The following is a 14,133-nucleotide window of genomic DNA, read 5'->3' on the forward strand; positions in this document are numbered from 1 at the left end:
AGAATCCTTTAAAAACATTTTATTAAAGAAAAAAAAACATTTTAAAAACATTAAAAATCTTACTGTTCAAAAACTTTTGACTGGAAGTGTAAGCTGATTATTCTTATAGATTAAAACAGATGTGCTTTAGCAGTATAAAGAGTATGAAAAGTACTCTGAGCTGCTGAAGAGAGAAAAAGAAATGTTGCTGGAGAAGATGCAAACTGATTGTCTGCCAGCAGGAGGCGCTGTGAGAGCGGTAGAACTAGCGGTTTCTCCAGTAACGGCTGTAATCCAATCAGCTTCGCTCATGAATGCTTCTTGATCATATAAAATGAAAATTTCATTGAAACTTTTCTGAAGACAGTAGGATCCCTTCAGAGATACATTCATATAAAACACCTGCGACATGTTTTGATTTTTAAACGTGCAGTGCTCATGTTTATTCTACGAAGTCAAACACTACAAACAAATCAATGTATGGGAAACACTGGCAATTTATATTGAATTATCAGAAATGTGTTTAAAAACTTATATCACCGTTATTGAAAAAAATTATATAGCAATACATATTGATATTGAATTATTGTCCAGTCCTACTTTAGCACCAGCTAAATGAGTAACAGGGACTCTAGTTGTTCAAAGAACAGCCGAAGAAGGACGACATTACTGAATTGCCAAAATAATAAATGATTTCAATCAGGTTTCCCCAAACAATTCCCTAGTGGTAAATAATAATAATAATAATAATAAAATATTCTGCCCCAAAACTACACCGTGTGTTGTGGCATCAGGCTGGTTTTGATTGTGCTACAAAGCCACAGCATTTACACTTTTCTGATGAAACAACCCAATATGTCTTACTGAGATATTCCTGCTTATAAAGCTGGGGCAAATTCTGCTTAATTGCTGCCCTGGGAAACAGCACATTTCCATCGTGAATCTCATGTGTAGAAATGTTTCTTCTTATTTCTGTGTGTACATTTTGTATATATGTATGGGTGATAAAGGAAAAAGAGAACAGCAGAAAAAGTGTTTGTGTTTGTCCTTGTGTTGCTCTACTGTGAATGCTGCACAGTTAAAGTCACAGTTTAAGGCCCGTTCACACCAAGCACGATAACTATACAGATAACGATAAAGATATAGTTCTAAAAATCGTTCTCAATATAAAGGAATAGCAGAGTCAACACTACAACTATAACGAGAAAGGCATAGAGAAACGGTATCATAGGAATCATTTTCAGAACAATTTTTTTTCAGCTGATGAACGATACAAACATTGACATCCAATCAGAATCAATCCTGCTGGGGCTTTAAGGCCCGTTCACACCAAGAACGATAACTATAAAGATAACGACATTAGCGTCCACACCAGCAAACGATATTGTCTGTGTATTCTAAGCGGATGCGCGTCTGCTGCTTTAAATTCACGAGCTCATTACAGCAGGATTGATTCTGATTGGTTGGCAATGTTTTTATCGTTCATCAGAAAAAAAAAAATCGTTCTGAAAGTGATTCCAACGATATCGTTTCTCTGTGCCTTTATCGTTATAGTTGTGGTGTGGACTCCGCTATTCTTTAATATTGAGAACGATTTGTTTTCTATCCTCTTTCCTTTTGACAAAATTCCCTTCAAGGACCAGAGGTCCTCTTTTTGGTTGCTCGTTTCAGATTCTGTGGGCATCTGTTGTGGTTGTGATTTATACAGTTTGGGTGTTTCAAAATTAACTGAATGTAACTGTAGCATTTGTAGCCATTAAGAATTATTTAGTAATATTCTTTCCCCCAACATAAATGACACAGTGACACATTCTCTATACAGTATACTTTTTTTTTTGTGTGTGTTTGTTTTTAAAGAAGTCTCTTATTCTCAGTACAGCTTATTACAAGTCTTTTCTATGTGAATATATTGTAAAATTTAATTTGTTTCTGTTTTCAAAGTTGAATTTTCAGCATCATTACTCGAGAGTCACGTGATCCTGATAACTTTTTATCGTTACGTTTACTTTCAGTCAGTACAATGTTTCCTTGCCAAAAAAAAAAAAAAAAAAAAAATATATATATATATATATATATATATATATATATATATATATATATATATATATATATATATATATATATATATATATATATATATATATATATATAATTATAATAACTATTATATTGAAACATTTGGACAGCAGTGTTCGAGTTTTGAAGCTGTTGTTTTTTAAAGGAAAATGTGACATGAAATCACTATATTTCTTGATTTTTCCACATTCGTTCTCCTGTTTTTCCTTTGTCTGCATTTCACAGAATTGTAGTAAATTTTTTATTTTAAGCACAGTATTAATTTGACTATTTTTACTCCTTTCTTCTTTAGATTGCCAACTGTGGAACTTTGACTGAATCAATGCAAAATGGCTTCAGATAATACACACCGTAGTTACTCCATCATACCATGCTTCATATTTGTGGAGGTAAGTTTTGTTTTACAGCCAAAACAGAACTATATAGCTGCAATTATTCACTTGCTATTATATTCTGTTGACCAGTTTTTATGCTGTCCCTTACTCTCTGATATGGCTTTAAGACGTTCTTTCTTTCTGAAACTGTCCGGGAATTTCATTAAAACTTCTGATAAATCCTGTTTAATCACCGGGAACTGTGTATAGGCACTTCAAAGCGCTCGTGTCCCTCAGCAAGTCGAGCTGTGCATATCTCTCAGACAGGACTGTTGGGCTTGTGAGATGAAGCGCTGTGCCATTTGCCTGACCTCGAGAACACTGGGTGCCAGATATTCAGAGCTGTGAGCTGCTGATACTGCAGGGTAGTATTCAGGACATTCAGCTTTGTACTCCAGCTGAAATATGTGCTAGCATGGGATCATTAACCATGTGGTGGAGTTGTAGCCTAGTGGCCGTAGATCTAGCTTCCAGCCCTGCAAGTGTTGTGCAATGAGCAGAGATGTATAGTAACGAAGTAGACCTACTTCACTACTGTACTTAAGTACTAAAAGGCGGTATCTGTACTTTACTAGAGTATTATTTTTTCCTCCTACTTCCACTTTACTTCAGTACATATTTTCGATGAGTTTAATACTTTTACTCCGTTATTTTTGTTATGTGCTGCATCGTTACTCGTTACCCACATTACCACTGCCAGAACTGTAGATGGCAGGTTTGATGAAGCTGGCACATCATTGAGCGAATCAAGCGATTATAAGAAGACTGCGCGTGCTGACTGAACTGCTGTGAAGAGAGAGATGAACACAGAGCCGAGTCAGATAATGACTCGTTCACGAGTCAAGAACGGGTTGCATCGGTTTCCGGATCACCTGTAGTTCTTTCTGACAGTTCGATTCAATAAACCGGTTGAAGAAAACAGTTCACCGGTTCTTTTGCGTTCGACGTAATGACGTCATTGGCGATGATTGCAAGCCTTCGGTTTACCTGGGCTCATAACATTAGCACAGAATCAGTTCAGAATCAATCACCAAAAGAATCAGTTCGGTCCAGCGCTCTGTGAGTCGGTCTGCTTCACGCTGAATCACACATGCGCAGTATCATCAGCTCCTTGGTTCTCGAATCGGACACGAATTCGTAAACGGTTCTTGACTGGTGAACGAGTCAGTCTTTTGTTCATTATCTGGCTCGGTGTTCATCTTCAGTTCTCTCTTCACAGCAGTTCAGTCAGTGTACTGTTTGAGTAAATGAATTACTCCGGGATATTGGTTTGTTTGAACTCAGAGGGAGGGTCAGCCACATAAAAAAAAGTTAACAGCTTAAGTCAATTGTGGATTAATGCGTATTAGAAATGCGAACCGTTTAAAACGATTCAGTTCGATTTGGTGAACTGTTTCAAAAAGATCCGGTTACATCTAATGATTCTTTCGCGAACCGGATATCACAAACTGCTTTGTTTTGAACTGTCTAACAACAGACAAGGAAGATAAGACAATGCTGAATAAAGTCGTAGTTTTTGCTATTTTTTTATATTTAACTGACCCTCTGATGTCACATAGACTACTTTGAAGATGTTTTTCTTACCTTTATGGACAGTATACCTAACACATAGCTTCAAAGGAGGGACTGAGAGCTCTCGGACTAAATCTAAAATATCTTAAACTGTGTTCCAAAGATAAACGGAGGTCTTACATGTTTGAAACAACATGAGGGTAAGTTATTAATGACATAATTTTGCAAATTGGGCGAAATAACCCTTTAATCTGTTTTTTGTTTACAAAAAGTTACATTCAAAGGAATTCTGATTGTCCTTTAGGTTAATAATTTGAAATAGTAAAAACAATGTTCAAACTTTTGACTACTTTCTTTAATATCTACATAACACAATACTTGTAATTTTACTTTCAGTACTTGAGTAGTAAATTTTAAAATAGACTACTTGCAATACTTAAGTACAAAAAATGTTGAATACTTTAGTACTTCTACTTAAGTGTGGTGCTTAAAGAGCACTTCAACTTCTACTCAAGTCACTTTTTTGATAGAGCACTTGTACTTTTACTCAAGTATGGGTCTCTAGTACTTTATACATCTCTGGCAATGAGCTATGACCACTGGATCCTTGATCGAGATGCTTAACCCTCAGGTTACTCCAGGAGTGCTGGGCAATTAGCTCTGTAATACCAGGAGAAATATATCTCCAGTTCTATCTCCAGCTCACCTAGCTCAGGATATACTGAATGCTTGCAAAAAGAGGCCTCTTTCTCCACTGACAGTGAACATCAACAGTGTCATTATGCTGTAGCATACTGACAGTAAATCGACGCATCGCAAATCGAGATATGATTCTGCTTTGATTCAGAGATTTTACGAAAGGGCTGCACGATGTGTTGTTTAAGCACCGTTATCGCGATGTACAAATCCACGATAGTCACATCGCAGGATGTGCGATGTAGGCTGTCGTAGTTGATCTGTTATTCATTAACTGTATGGCCCAAAGAGCGCGCGTGAGAGAGAGAGAAAGCGCGAGCCCGGCGACACACTAGATGCGTGGCGCAAGCGTCTCAGCTGCGTGGCGTGTCCGTTTTTAATTCGGCTCCGATGTTAACAGGCTAGAGCTTGCAGACTGCCTGCGTGAGACGCGCGTCTCTGGCGCTGCTCAAGCCGCCCGGAAAACACGTGCATGCTAGAAATAGAGCTGACGCCTATTTATATTGCACCTGTCACCGGCAAAGCGAGCCCCGGCTGCACGCTCAATGTCTTCAAACAACAGGAGCGCTGTCTTGCTCTCTCTCCCTCGCGCATATTAATCAATTGACACGATGGTGTCGATGTTTAAATCATTTAAAATGAGAATGTAAGTGTGCTCACCCCATTTTTGTTTGTAAGAAATGTTTTGTATTTCATATCGCAATATATATCACAGAAAAATAAAATATCGCAATGTAAATTTTTCCCAATATCGTGCAGCCCTATTTTACGAGTGCATTGTGATTCTTGTTTGAATCGATTCTGAGCTTCGGTTTTAACAGAAGATGGCAATGCATGCTTTAGAAATAGCCATACTCTTCTTGCATCCTGTTCCTTACACGCACCTCACTTAACATTACACATATGAACCTAAAATAATCAAGTTAGAAAATGTTGTAACGAATTACAAGTTGTTCACATTGGGCTGTGTTTACATTAATTTAGCATCATAAGAGCATTCTGAGCTGAGACGCAGGTACATTTCAACACTTATGTTACTCAGTCGAACCCACAAGTGCTTTTCTTCATGAGAATATGTGTGTGCGGTTAGAAACTAGCTTAAAACTGAGCTCGAAATCTATTCCAGAGATAATCGCAATGTATTCGGAAAATCTCAGAATCGATCCAGTGATTTATTGTCACAGCTTTAATGGACAGTTGAAAATTTCTTGGTAGATGAAAGCTGAATTCTTCAAATATTCTTAAGAATATTATTTTGTAATATTTTTTTTTTCAACTTTAGAAAAGTTCCCAAATTCCCTAAAACATTTTCCTAAGACTTAAAACAAACATCATCCATAACAGAGTTATATTAACGGTAGTCGAGATTTTGCAGTTCAAAAAAGTGCATCCATCCATCATAAAAAAAGTACTTCACACGCCTCCAGGGGGTTAATAAAGGTCTTGTGATGAGAGATAATGTGTTTGTGTAAGAAAAACATCCATATTTCAAACTTTATAAACCATAATCTCGAGTTTCCTCTCACTGTCGTATGTTGTCGACTGTCAGACTGTTGTTCTTACACAAATGCATACACGAGAGAGTGGCGTTCCAGCGGATGGCATACCCTTGCTGACACTTTGCTGTCTCAAAATATCACCTATGTTGGATGTTCTTTGATAGGATGGAATCATAGTCTGAAGATAAACAATTGTAGTCTGTGCACATCATACACAATATTAATTGAAATCTGTTAGCTCTTACTTTTGACAACTAGCATTGACTTGTCCAGACTTTAAATCAGGGCAAAAGTTGCGTTAGTCCAGAAGGTACATCAGCAAAAGAAAAGGTATACAGTACATCTGGATAGTATTTTAGTATGATATGTAAAAATATAATACCAACATTAATTTTGTGAGAATGGTCACATAATATTTTTATGTGTATCGCCCAGCATTACTTGTATCTGTTTTTGATTTTTAGTTGCCTACTGAGTGTGCACTTGAATGACATTTAACTTCCTCCTTTAGTGCTGGTGATTCTTTCCTTTTGTGACTGGGTACAATAGAGGGATTACACGTTGGCAGCAAAGTACCAGACCACTTGCCAAACGGCGTAAGAGAGAGTAAAATTTTTATATATGCAAGCATCTTCTCAATCCAGCTTTAGTTGGGACTTCTCATGCAAACAGAGATAAAACACACTTAAAAAACATGCTTATCACAGAGGTTCCCTTTACAGAACGAGTCCTCTATTCCTCTGTGCTTTCCATTAAATGGCTGTGTGTGAGTGTGTGTTTTTTTTCTTTCGCCTCTGGATCTGCTTGAAGCTTTCAAGACATCAGAGACGGTAACTAGGCCACGCAGAAACGATCATGCAGCCTAATGCTCACTAGTGAAGACGAGAGATGAGAAAAACAGTCGTGCACGGTTTAATAAATAGATTCCTGTGAAAAGGCACCCGATCCGAGAAGCGTGTCCAATATGGTGACATATGCCGGCTACCTTTCTTTCCCAGCTCCTGACTGTGCAGGAACTGGACGCTGGCCATCTTCTGATCATGTTGTTCCTGTTTCTGTTGGTCAGTCATTGGGCTTGTTTTTTTACTGACAAATAGCAAGGCAAAAAAGGGATGCGTAATTGGCTTCTGCTATAAGATCTGGTGCCTAGGTTTAAAATAATAATATTTCGATATTGCATGCTTGGTTCAAAATTTCTATTAGAATATTTGTTGATCTACATGTCTGGCTTCACCAGTAATAATGACCATATACCTGGAATACACCGCAACCATCTGTTCAACTATTTTCACTGTTAGCTCTGATCAAAGTAATATTTGCGCTTGCAGACTATAATTATACTATATGCATGATTACTGTGCTGAGTATACTATATGTATGATTATTTCAAAGGCAATTTCATGAATTTATAAAAAAAAAAAAAATGGTAAATGGTGTTTACCCATGATGCATTACAATCCTTTCAAATGAATGTTTTGTTTAAGCAATGTTTGTTGAATCTCAGAACGTAAGTTGAGCATTTTGACCGCTCGCAGGTCTGTTATGAAGGTCTCGAGTCTTAAGTCGTGGCATGGTGAGGATAAAAAACTAAATTAACAAAAAAACTTCAGGTTCAAGAATCCGTTCAAACTGTTTAATTGAACTGATTTGAAACTCTGATTCAGTTTGAATCTAATTCAACTCTGATTCATTTGTGTCATCATTTGAAAATTGTTGTTCATATTAAATTGGCCAGTGCATTTTTATACTTGATAATTAACTTTGAAATTAGGTGTGTAATGATTCACTCATGCCACGATTCAGTTTGATAACACAGGGAAAATGTGTAACGGAAACCTTGCAGATATAAACGGGGTAAATAATGTTTTAGTTCAGTAATTCAGTACTCGCAATGTTCTGGTGTTCAGGGCTAACGCAGAGAAAGGCGTCTCAAAACACTTGAACATCGAATTTGCTTATTTTTGCTCTTGTGCCGACAAATACATACAAAATATGTCAAAATATCCACCTTGGAAATTATGCTCGAAAAAACTGTCAATTATTTCTTAAGTGAAAGTAAACAGTTGAGGAAAAAAATGGGATGTGTATTATATTGGATGCGTTCATCGTCTCTTAAAGTGACCGCGCCTAATTTAGCTACTGGCTGCTGTAATGTTAATCCAAGAAAATGAAAATGAAAATCACTCACTGCTCTTGACTGAATTACTTTGTAGTTTTAACAGTCAAACCAAAAATTATTCAGACACCAGATATAATTTTTGATATATATATATATATATATATATATATATATATATATATATATATATATATATATATAGCAAAACTGTAATAATGTGAGAAATGTTGAAGTTGTCTGAATAAATGTAGGTTTGATTGTATATTTCATTTTTACATTGAAGACTATCCAGTGCTATTTTACATTTAATTATTTGGTTTCTGTACCTTGACACCTATAAACTTGAACATTGTGTAAATAGCGCAAATAAATAAAAATAAACGAACATACAAATTAAACAATTTCAAACAGGAATACACTGACCAGACCGCAAACTTGTGAAAGCCGGAATCCGTTAACATGGGTGCGTAAAACAATATGCAACGCTTACGCACTGCAGACGGAGGATGTGTGAAACAGGCATAAGGTTGTTTGCACCTTGTGCAATGTGGAATTAGTTTACAGCTTTTTTAAGCACTTAGTGATACATTTTGGAAACAGGAGATGAGCCCCTTTTCTAATGCTCCACCTAGCTTGATAAACCCCTTCTCAAAGACTTACTTTTTGTCAATTTTATTTGGGTAACAAACATATTCTGAATGCCTTTGGCAGAATTCGAATGAGCCATTTTAATCTAGATTAATGTAGATTAATCTAGATTAATTTCAAGATCACAGTGAGATTAATCTAGATTAAAAAAAAATTAATCTATGCCCACCACTACTTTGGCACCACTTTTTTTTTTTTACAATAGTGCTCTCATTATAACGTTAGCCTAAAACGTTAGCAGTTAATGTTCTGCATTTCTGTTTTGAGCTGCGCACGCTGAAGATGACCAGTAACGTTAGAGGGATGCATTTGATTTCATATAGAATATGCTTCGATATTTATACAACATAACAATAATATTAAGACTTAAAGTCTAATTACAAAAAGGGCCCGAATGCACTTGAACATATCTGCATGGCTCAGAATGCAAAATCATTTTGTGGACAGTTCTTCACCAAACAATGTGCAGAAACACAGCAGCTAAACTCTAAAAATGCATAGCATTTTAGTATAAAGGTCTTCTCATTATAATAGTATGTATATACTGCTCGCGCTGTGCACTGAAGAGATATCACCATAGCGCTACATTGAAGCCCTTGACTCAAAACCAAATGCATCTTATATCAGGTAAATAATATATCCACGATATATATACACTGGCTGAAATGTTCTGAAATCACTTGTACCCTACTTGTTCGAAAAAAATCCAGCCTTTGCCTGTGTCAGTTTGAGTCTTTGCAAAGTTTTAAATCCCTGCCGCCAAGACGCTCCTCTGTCGATGTCACAGATTATGGAAAGTGAAACATAAATCCATAGGGGTGGTTGGATTCACAAACTTAAAATGTTAATTTGAAGCTTCTTTCTTTTCAGATTCTTACAGCTTTATCATAATAAGCTGTATATTAACTTATTGGGAGAAAACCAGTAGTTCTATGTGAAATCAGACATTTGAGCTCCCCCATATAGTCAAAATATCATAATCAATAACACCCCGCGAATATTCGACTGTGAGATTGGTAGTCGAATCAGGCTCCTCGAATCAAAGCATCGATTCGTCGACTATTCGACTTACTGATTTAATGTTGGGCTGCATGTGGCTCGTGCACAGAACACGTATATAAATGCATCATCATTAATTCACATTGTACTAATTAAGCTTTTAATGTGATTTAAACTTATGAAGGCTATATCTCGAACGGCATCCAGAGGCACGGTCACGTTTTTTTTTTTTTTTTCTCTGTCTCAGCTGTTTCGATCGCCCCAGAGCCTGGATCACATGTATATTCTAGCGATTCAAACTTACATTGCAGTCTGTTCATTATCAAAATAAAATACAGTCAACTAAACATTTAAAAGGTTACACTGGTCAGTTTAAATAGACAATAGTATACTGGTCCACTCTGCTGTTCCAAGGACGTTTTTGCTCATATGAAGAGGATAATATTTTCTGTCTATGTGTGAATGTGTAAGTAGTTTACATTATAAATAATATCTTAACATTCAAATACATTGTGAATATGGAAACATTTAGATTTGTGCTGAATGAGACATGAGCAGTAATCTCCAAATAAATCTAGTCAAAGCCATGCTCGCTCGCCCTCATATGCACGCACACACTGTCACTATCTAATGCACTGTATTTCGCATTTTTCAAAACAAATAGCCTAGGCCTACTGGGATGCAAAAATTCAAAATCTGACATTTTCTAGAACAGAATCCAGTAGGATCAGATTAATGGGAGCAAGAGTAGGTGCGTTTACATGGACACTTTTTACTTTCATCGAATTTAATTCATTCTGATTGACAAATCCGAACATAGTGTTTAAATGAACACTGAATAAAGTGATCGGGTTCATATGCACGTTTACATGTCACAAGCTTCTAAACGAATTTACTCTTTTGACATGCGCACACTGCATGAATATACATAGTTTCCCAATGCTGTTGCATACTGTTTTAAAAAGCACACGTGATATTTATCTACTTTGAGTCCTAATTAGGCAATGATCAACACATGAACATGAACTGCTTTAACGTTACTTAAAAAAAAAAAGGTGTAAAAGTGCCCCTTCTCGCACTCAAAACTAGTCATCTTAAACGAGGACTGGTGAAACGTGGTCCTGTTCCACTTCACAAACGCTGAGTGAAAGGGGAGATTTATAATGACAGGACACTTATTTATGACATTTTATTCACCAGGAAGAACTCCTCGTTCCGGGCATCATACGGCATCACAATATTTCTACGTCACTGTGCATGCGCAGTACTTTCCCGTTTAGATTTTCAATCCAATCAAGTGTTTACATATCCTCTCGCTCGGATTACAAAAGGGATTATCCACCCCTTACAATCAGATCAAATATTTAGTCGGATCTGGCCAATTCAATCCGATTGATGTGTTTACATGTGACTTTTTTATTCTGATTGTGCTTCTAGTCCTATTACGATCGGATTAGTAGTGTCCATGTAAACACATTTCACAAAGAAGCAGGAAAAATTATGAATCGAAAAGATCTGAGGCCCTGCATACACCAGGTATTATGATGCATTTTTTGTCGATCAAGTCACAAGGGGACAACATAACACTAAAAAGGTCACCCTACGTATAATTTTCCATTGTAATTTTCAATAAATCTAATAAAAATTGTAATAAGACAAACCCTGATAAACCATATATTGTCATAGTCGTGTGTTGTTTTGACATGGACCAGCTACCTAAAGTTTTTTGCAGACCATGTACCAGCAGCACACACCAACATGGCTGTGGCCTCTTTCAGCAGGACAATGCACCTGCCACACTGCAGAAATTGTTCAGGAATGGTTTGAGGAACATGACAGAGTTTAAGGTGTTGTTTTGGACTCCAAATTCCTCAGATCTCAATGCTGTTGAGCATCTATTGGATATTCTGAATCATCAAATCCGATCCATGGAAGCCTCACCTCACAGCTTGCAGGACTTCAACTATCTGCTGCTAATATCTTGGTGCCAGAGACCACGGGACACGTTCAGAGATCTTGTGGAGTCCTTGCTTCGACGCATTAAGGCTGTTTCTTGGGACCTACATGATATTAGACAGGGGGAAGGTGGTTTTACTGTAGTGGCTGATCAGTGTTGACTTCCCAGCAAACTTTGGAAGTCAGTAGAAAACTATAGTCATGCTTAAATGTTTCCTCCCAGTGAACATACTTATACCTGCCAACATCAACAAGCAAGCCAACCTCAGCCAGAGATGGATTTACTCCTTGGATGGCTCACCTGAAGACATGTAGTCTACTTTATCCATACTGCTATAAACCAGATGCATTGTGCTCTCAGTTGATACTCGATGGCGTATAAGATTTCAAATGGATTGCATCATAATCCGAAGAGACAAGGACGATAACAGAGTTTCTTTGCTTTAATCCCGGCACAAAACTTCAGTGATGTGCAGATCATAGATGCTCCACAAATAACCTGAGACAGTTTGACAGTATGTTCATGGAGGAACGAAGAGAAAGTGCTCAAATCCAGGCGCACAACCATGATTGACAAATGGTCTAGAAACTCTTGGCTGCACTAAGAGTAAACAAATTTGAATATTGAAAAGAGAAAACACTTTTAGTGATGTCTGTCTAATTATTTGTAGGAGAGTTTAGGACAGGCCCACTGGTGAATCAAGATGTAATTATCCTATTAAAATAAATGAGCTGAATCAAATACGACTGAGTAAACCGCTCTCTCTTTTCACAAGCACACGTTAAGCCCAGAAATGTTCACCCCAAAATGTCATAAGGACAGCCTCAGTGATGTTTTTATGGTCATTTCTGGAACTTGAAATGCACTACCTTTTAAAATCACCTGGGGTCAAATAGAATTATTGTTTTTAAACAAAACTACAGTATAAACAGTAATATTGTGAAATATTCTTACAATTTTAAATAACTGTTTTCTTGTTTGATATATCTGAAAAAGCCATTTATTCCTGTAATGGAAATGTTGAATTTTCAGTGTTTAGTTGCACATGATCCTTCAGAAATTATGCTAATATGCTGATTTGATGCTCAAAAACATTTAATAACAATATAAACTTTTTTGCTGCTTAATATTTTTGTTCTAACTGTGATATATTTTGTTAAGGGGTTTTTGATTAATAGAAATAAACTAAATATAACCTTAAACTATTTCTTATGTAATATGATATGATTCATTTTTAACATTATTTATGTATTTACTGCCACTGTTTAATAAATGTAATACGTCATTGCTGAAAAAAAAAAAAATCTTTCAGAAGTTTGGAACACAATTAATGATATAATTTACATTTATGCAAGCATGTGAAACTTCTCCTCTTCTTCCTGTCTGAAGTCTGGACACATTAGATAGTTATTAGGCCATGACTCTCTGAATAATAAATCGTTTGTGAGCTCCTTTGATGTTTATTTGATCAGGACTAATGATTATGCAAAGCGTTTCCCCCCTTTCATTTGCTTCAATTTGCAATCAGCAAGAGCTGTTTCAATCAACTACACGATTAACCTAAATAATATTTTAATACGTCGATGTAAAAATGTAACCCATCTTCTAATTCCATTGTAGCAAGAAAAACAATGTCCATGTGTATTCAGGTGTAATTTTACATTTTGATTTGATTCCATCTTTAAATTCAGAAGAAGATGATCAATTATTATTATATCTGCTTAAACTCATGCGGTGTCGAAGCACACTGTAAACTATTTTTACAGCACACCTTCTGAAAATAGAGTACTGGTGTAATTGGTTTGATTCAGCAGTGAACAGAATGATGAATCCTGGCTGTGTGCAGTCGTTCATCATGTGACCCGGTGAACCGCTGGGGTTGTAAGTTGGCCGACTGCTCGTGTTTATGATGCACACAGCCTGTTATGATTGATTCTGCTGGTCTGAAACAGCTGTAGCATTGCTCTTCCGTTTAGTTTTAGTTCAGTCCGGAGAGGTTATGAGAAAAACACTTTCACGCAGCTTGTCATCATATCAAGCACCACAATCTGCGGCATCATTTGAGAGTATGAAACAGATTTCGGGACAAGGCACATGATCAGGTTGTAGGGATCTGAACAGAAATCTGTGGTGGAAGAAACGTTTTTCAGTGAATTTTTTTATTGTTTTATTTACAATATATACGTTTTATTTTTTAGGCAAACTATTTCTTTAAAGCAGCTTAGCATCCATTGTTAATTAGTTTCAAGGGCTCAGCTGATGACACAAAATGAG

At 36.6% G+C, this 14,133-nt stretch overlaps 1 protein-coding gene across 1 annotated transcript in view; it reads left to right on the forward strand.

Moving 5' to 3' along the window:
* Nucleotides 1–14,133, forward strand: part of plppr1 (phospholipid phosphatase related 1) — a 56,817-nt gene that overhangs the window by 22,228 nt on the left and 20,456 nt on the right. Inside the window, exon 2 of the mRNA XM_052608694.1 lies at nt 2,348–2,444. Within this exon, the coding sequence (XP_052464654.1) occupies nt 2,385–2,444 (60 nt within the window). The 5' untranslated portion in view covers nt 2,348–2,384. The remainder of the gene's footprint in view (nt 1–2,347; nt 2,445–14,133) is intronic.

The sequence above is a fragment of the Carassius gibelio genome, chromosome A10 (assembly GCF_023724105.1).
Source record: "Carassius gibelio isolate Cgi1373 ecotype wild population from Czech Republic chromosome A10, carGib1.2-hapl.c, whole genome shotgun sequence".
Classification (NCBI taxonomy): Eukaryota; Metazoa; Chordata; class Actinopteri; order Cypriniformes; family Cyprinidae; genus Carassius; species Carassius gibelio.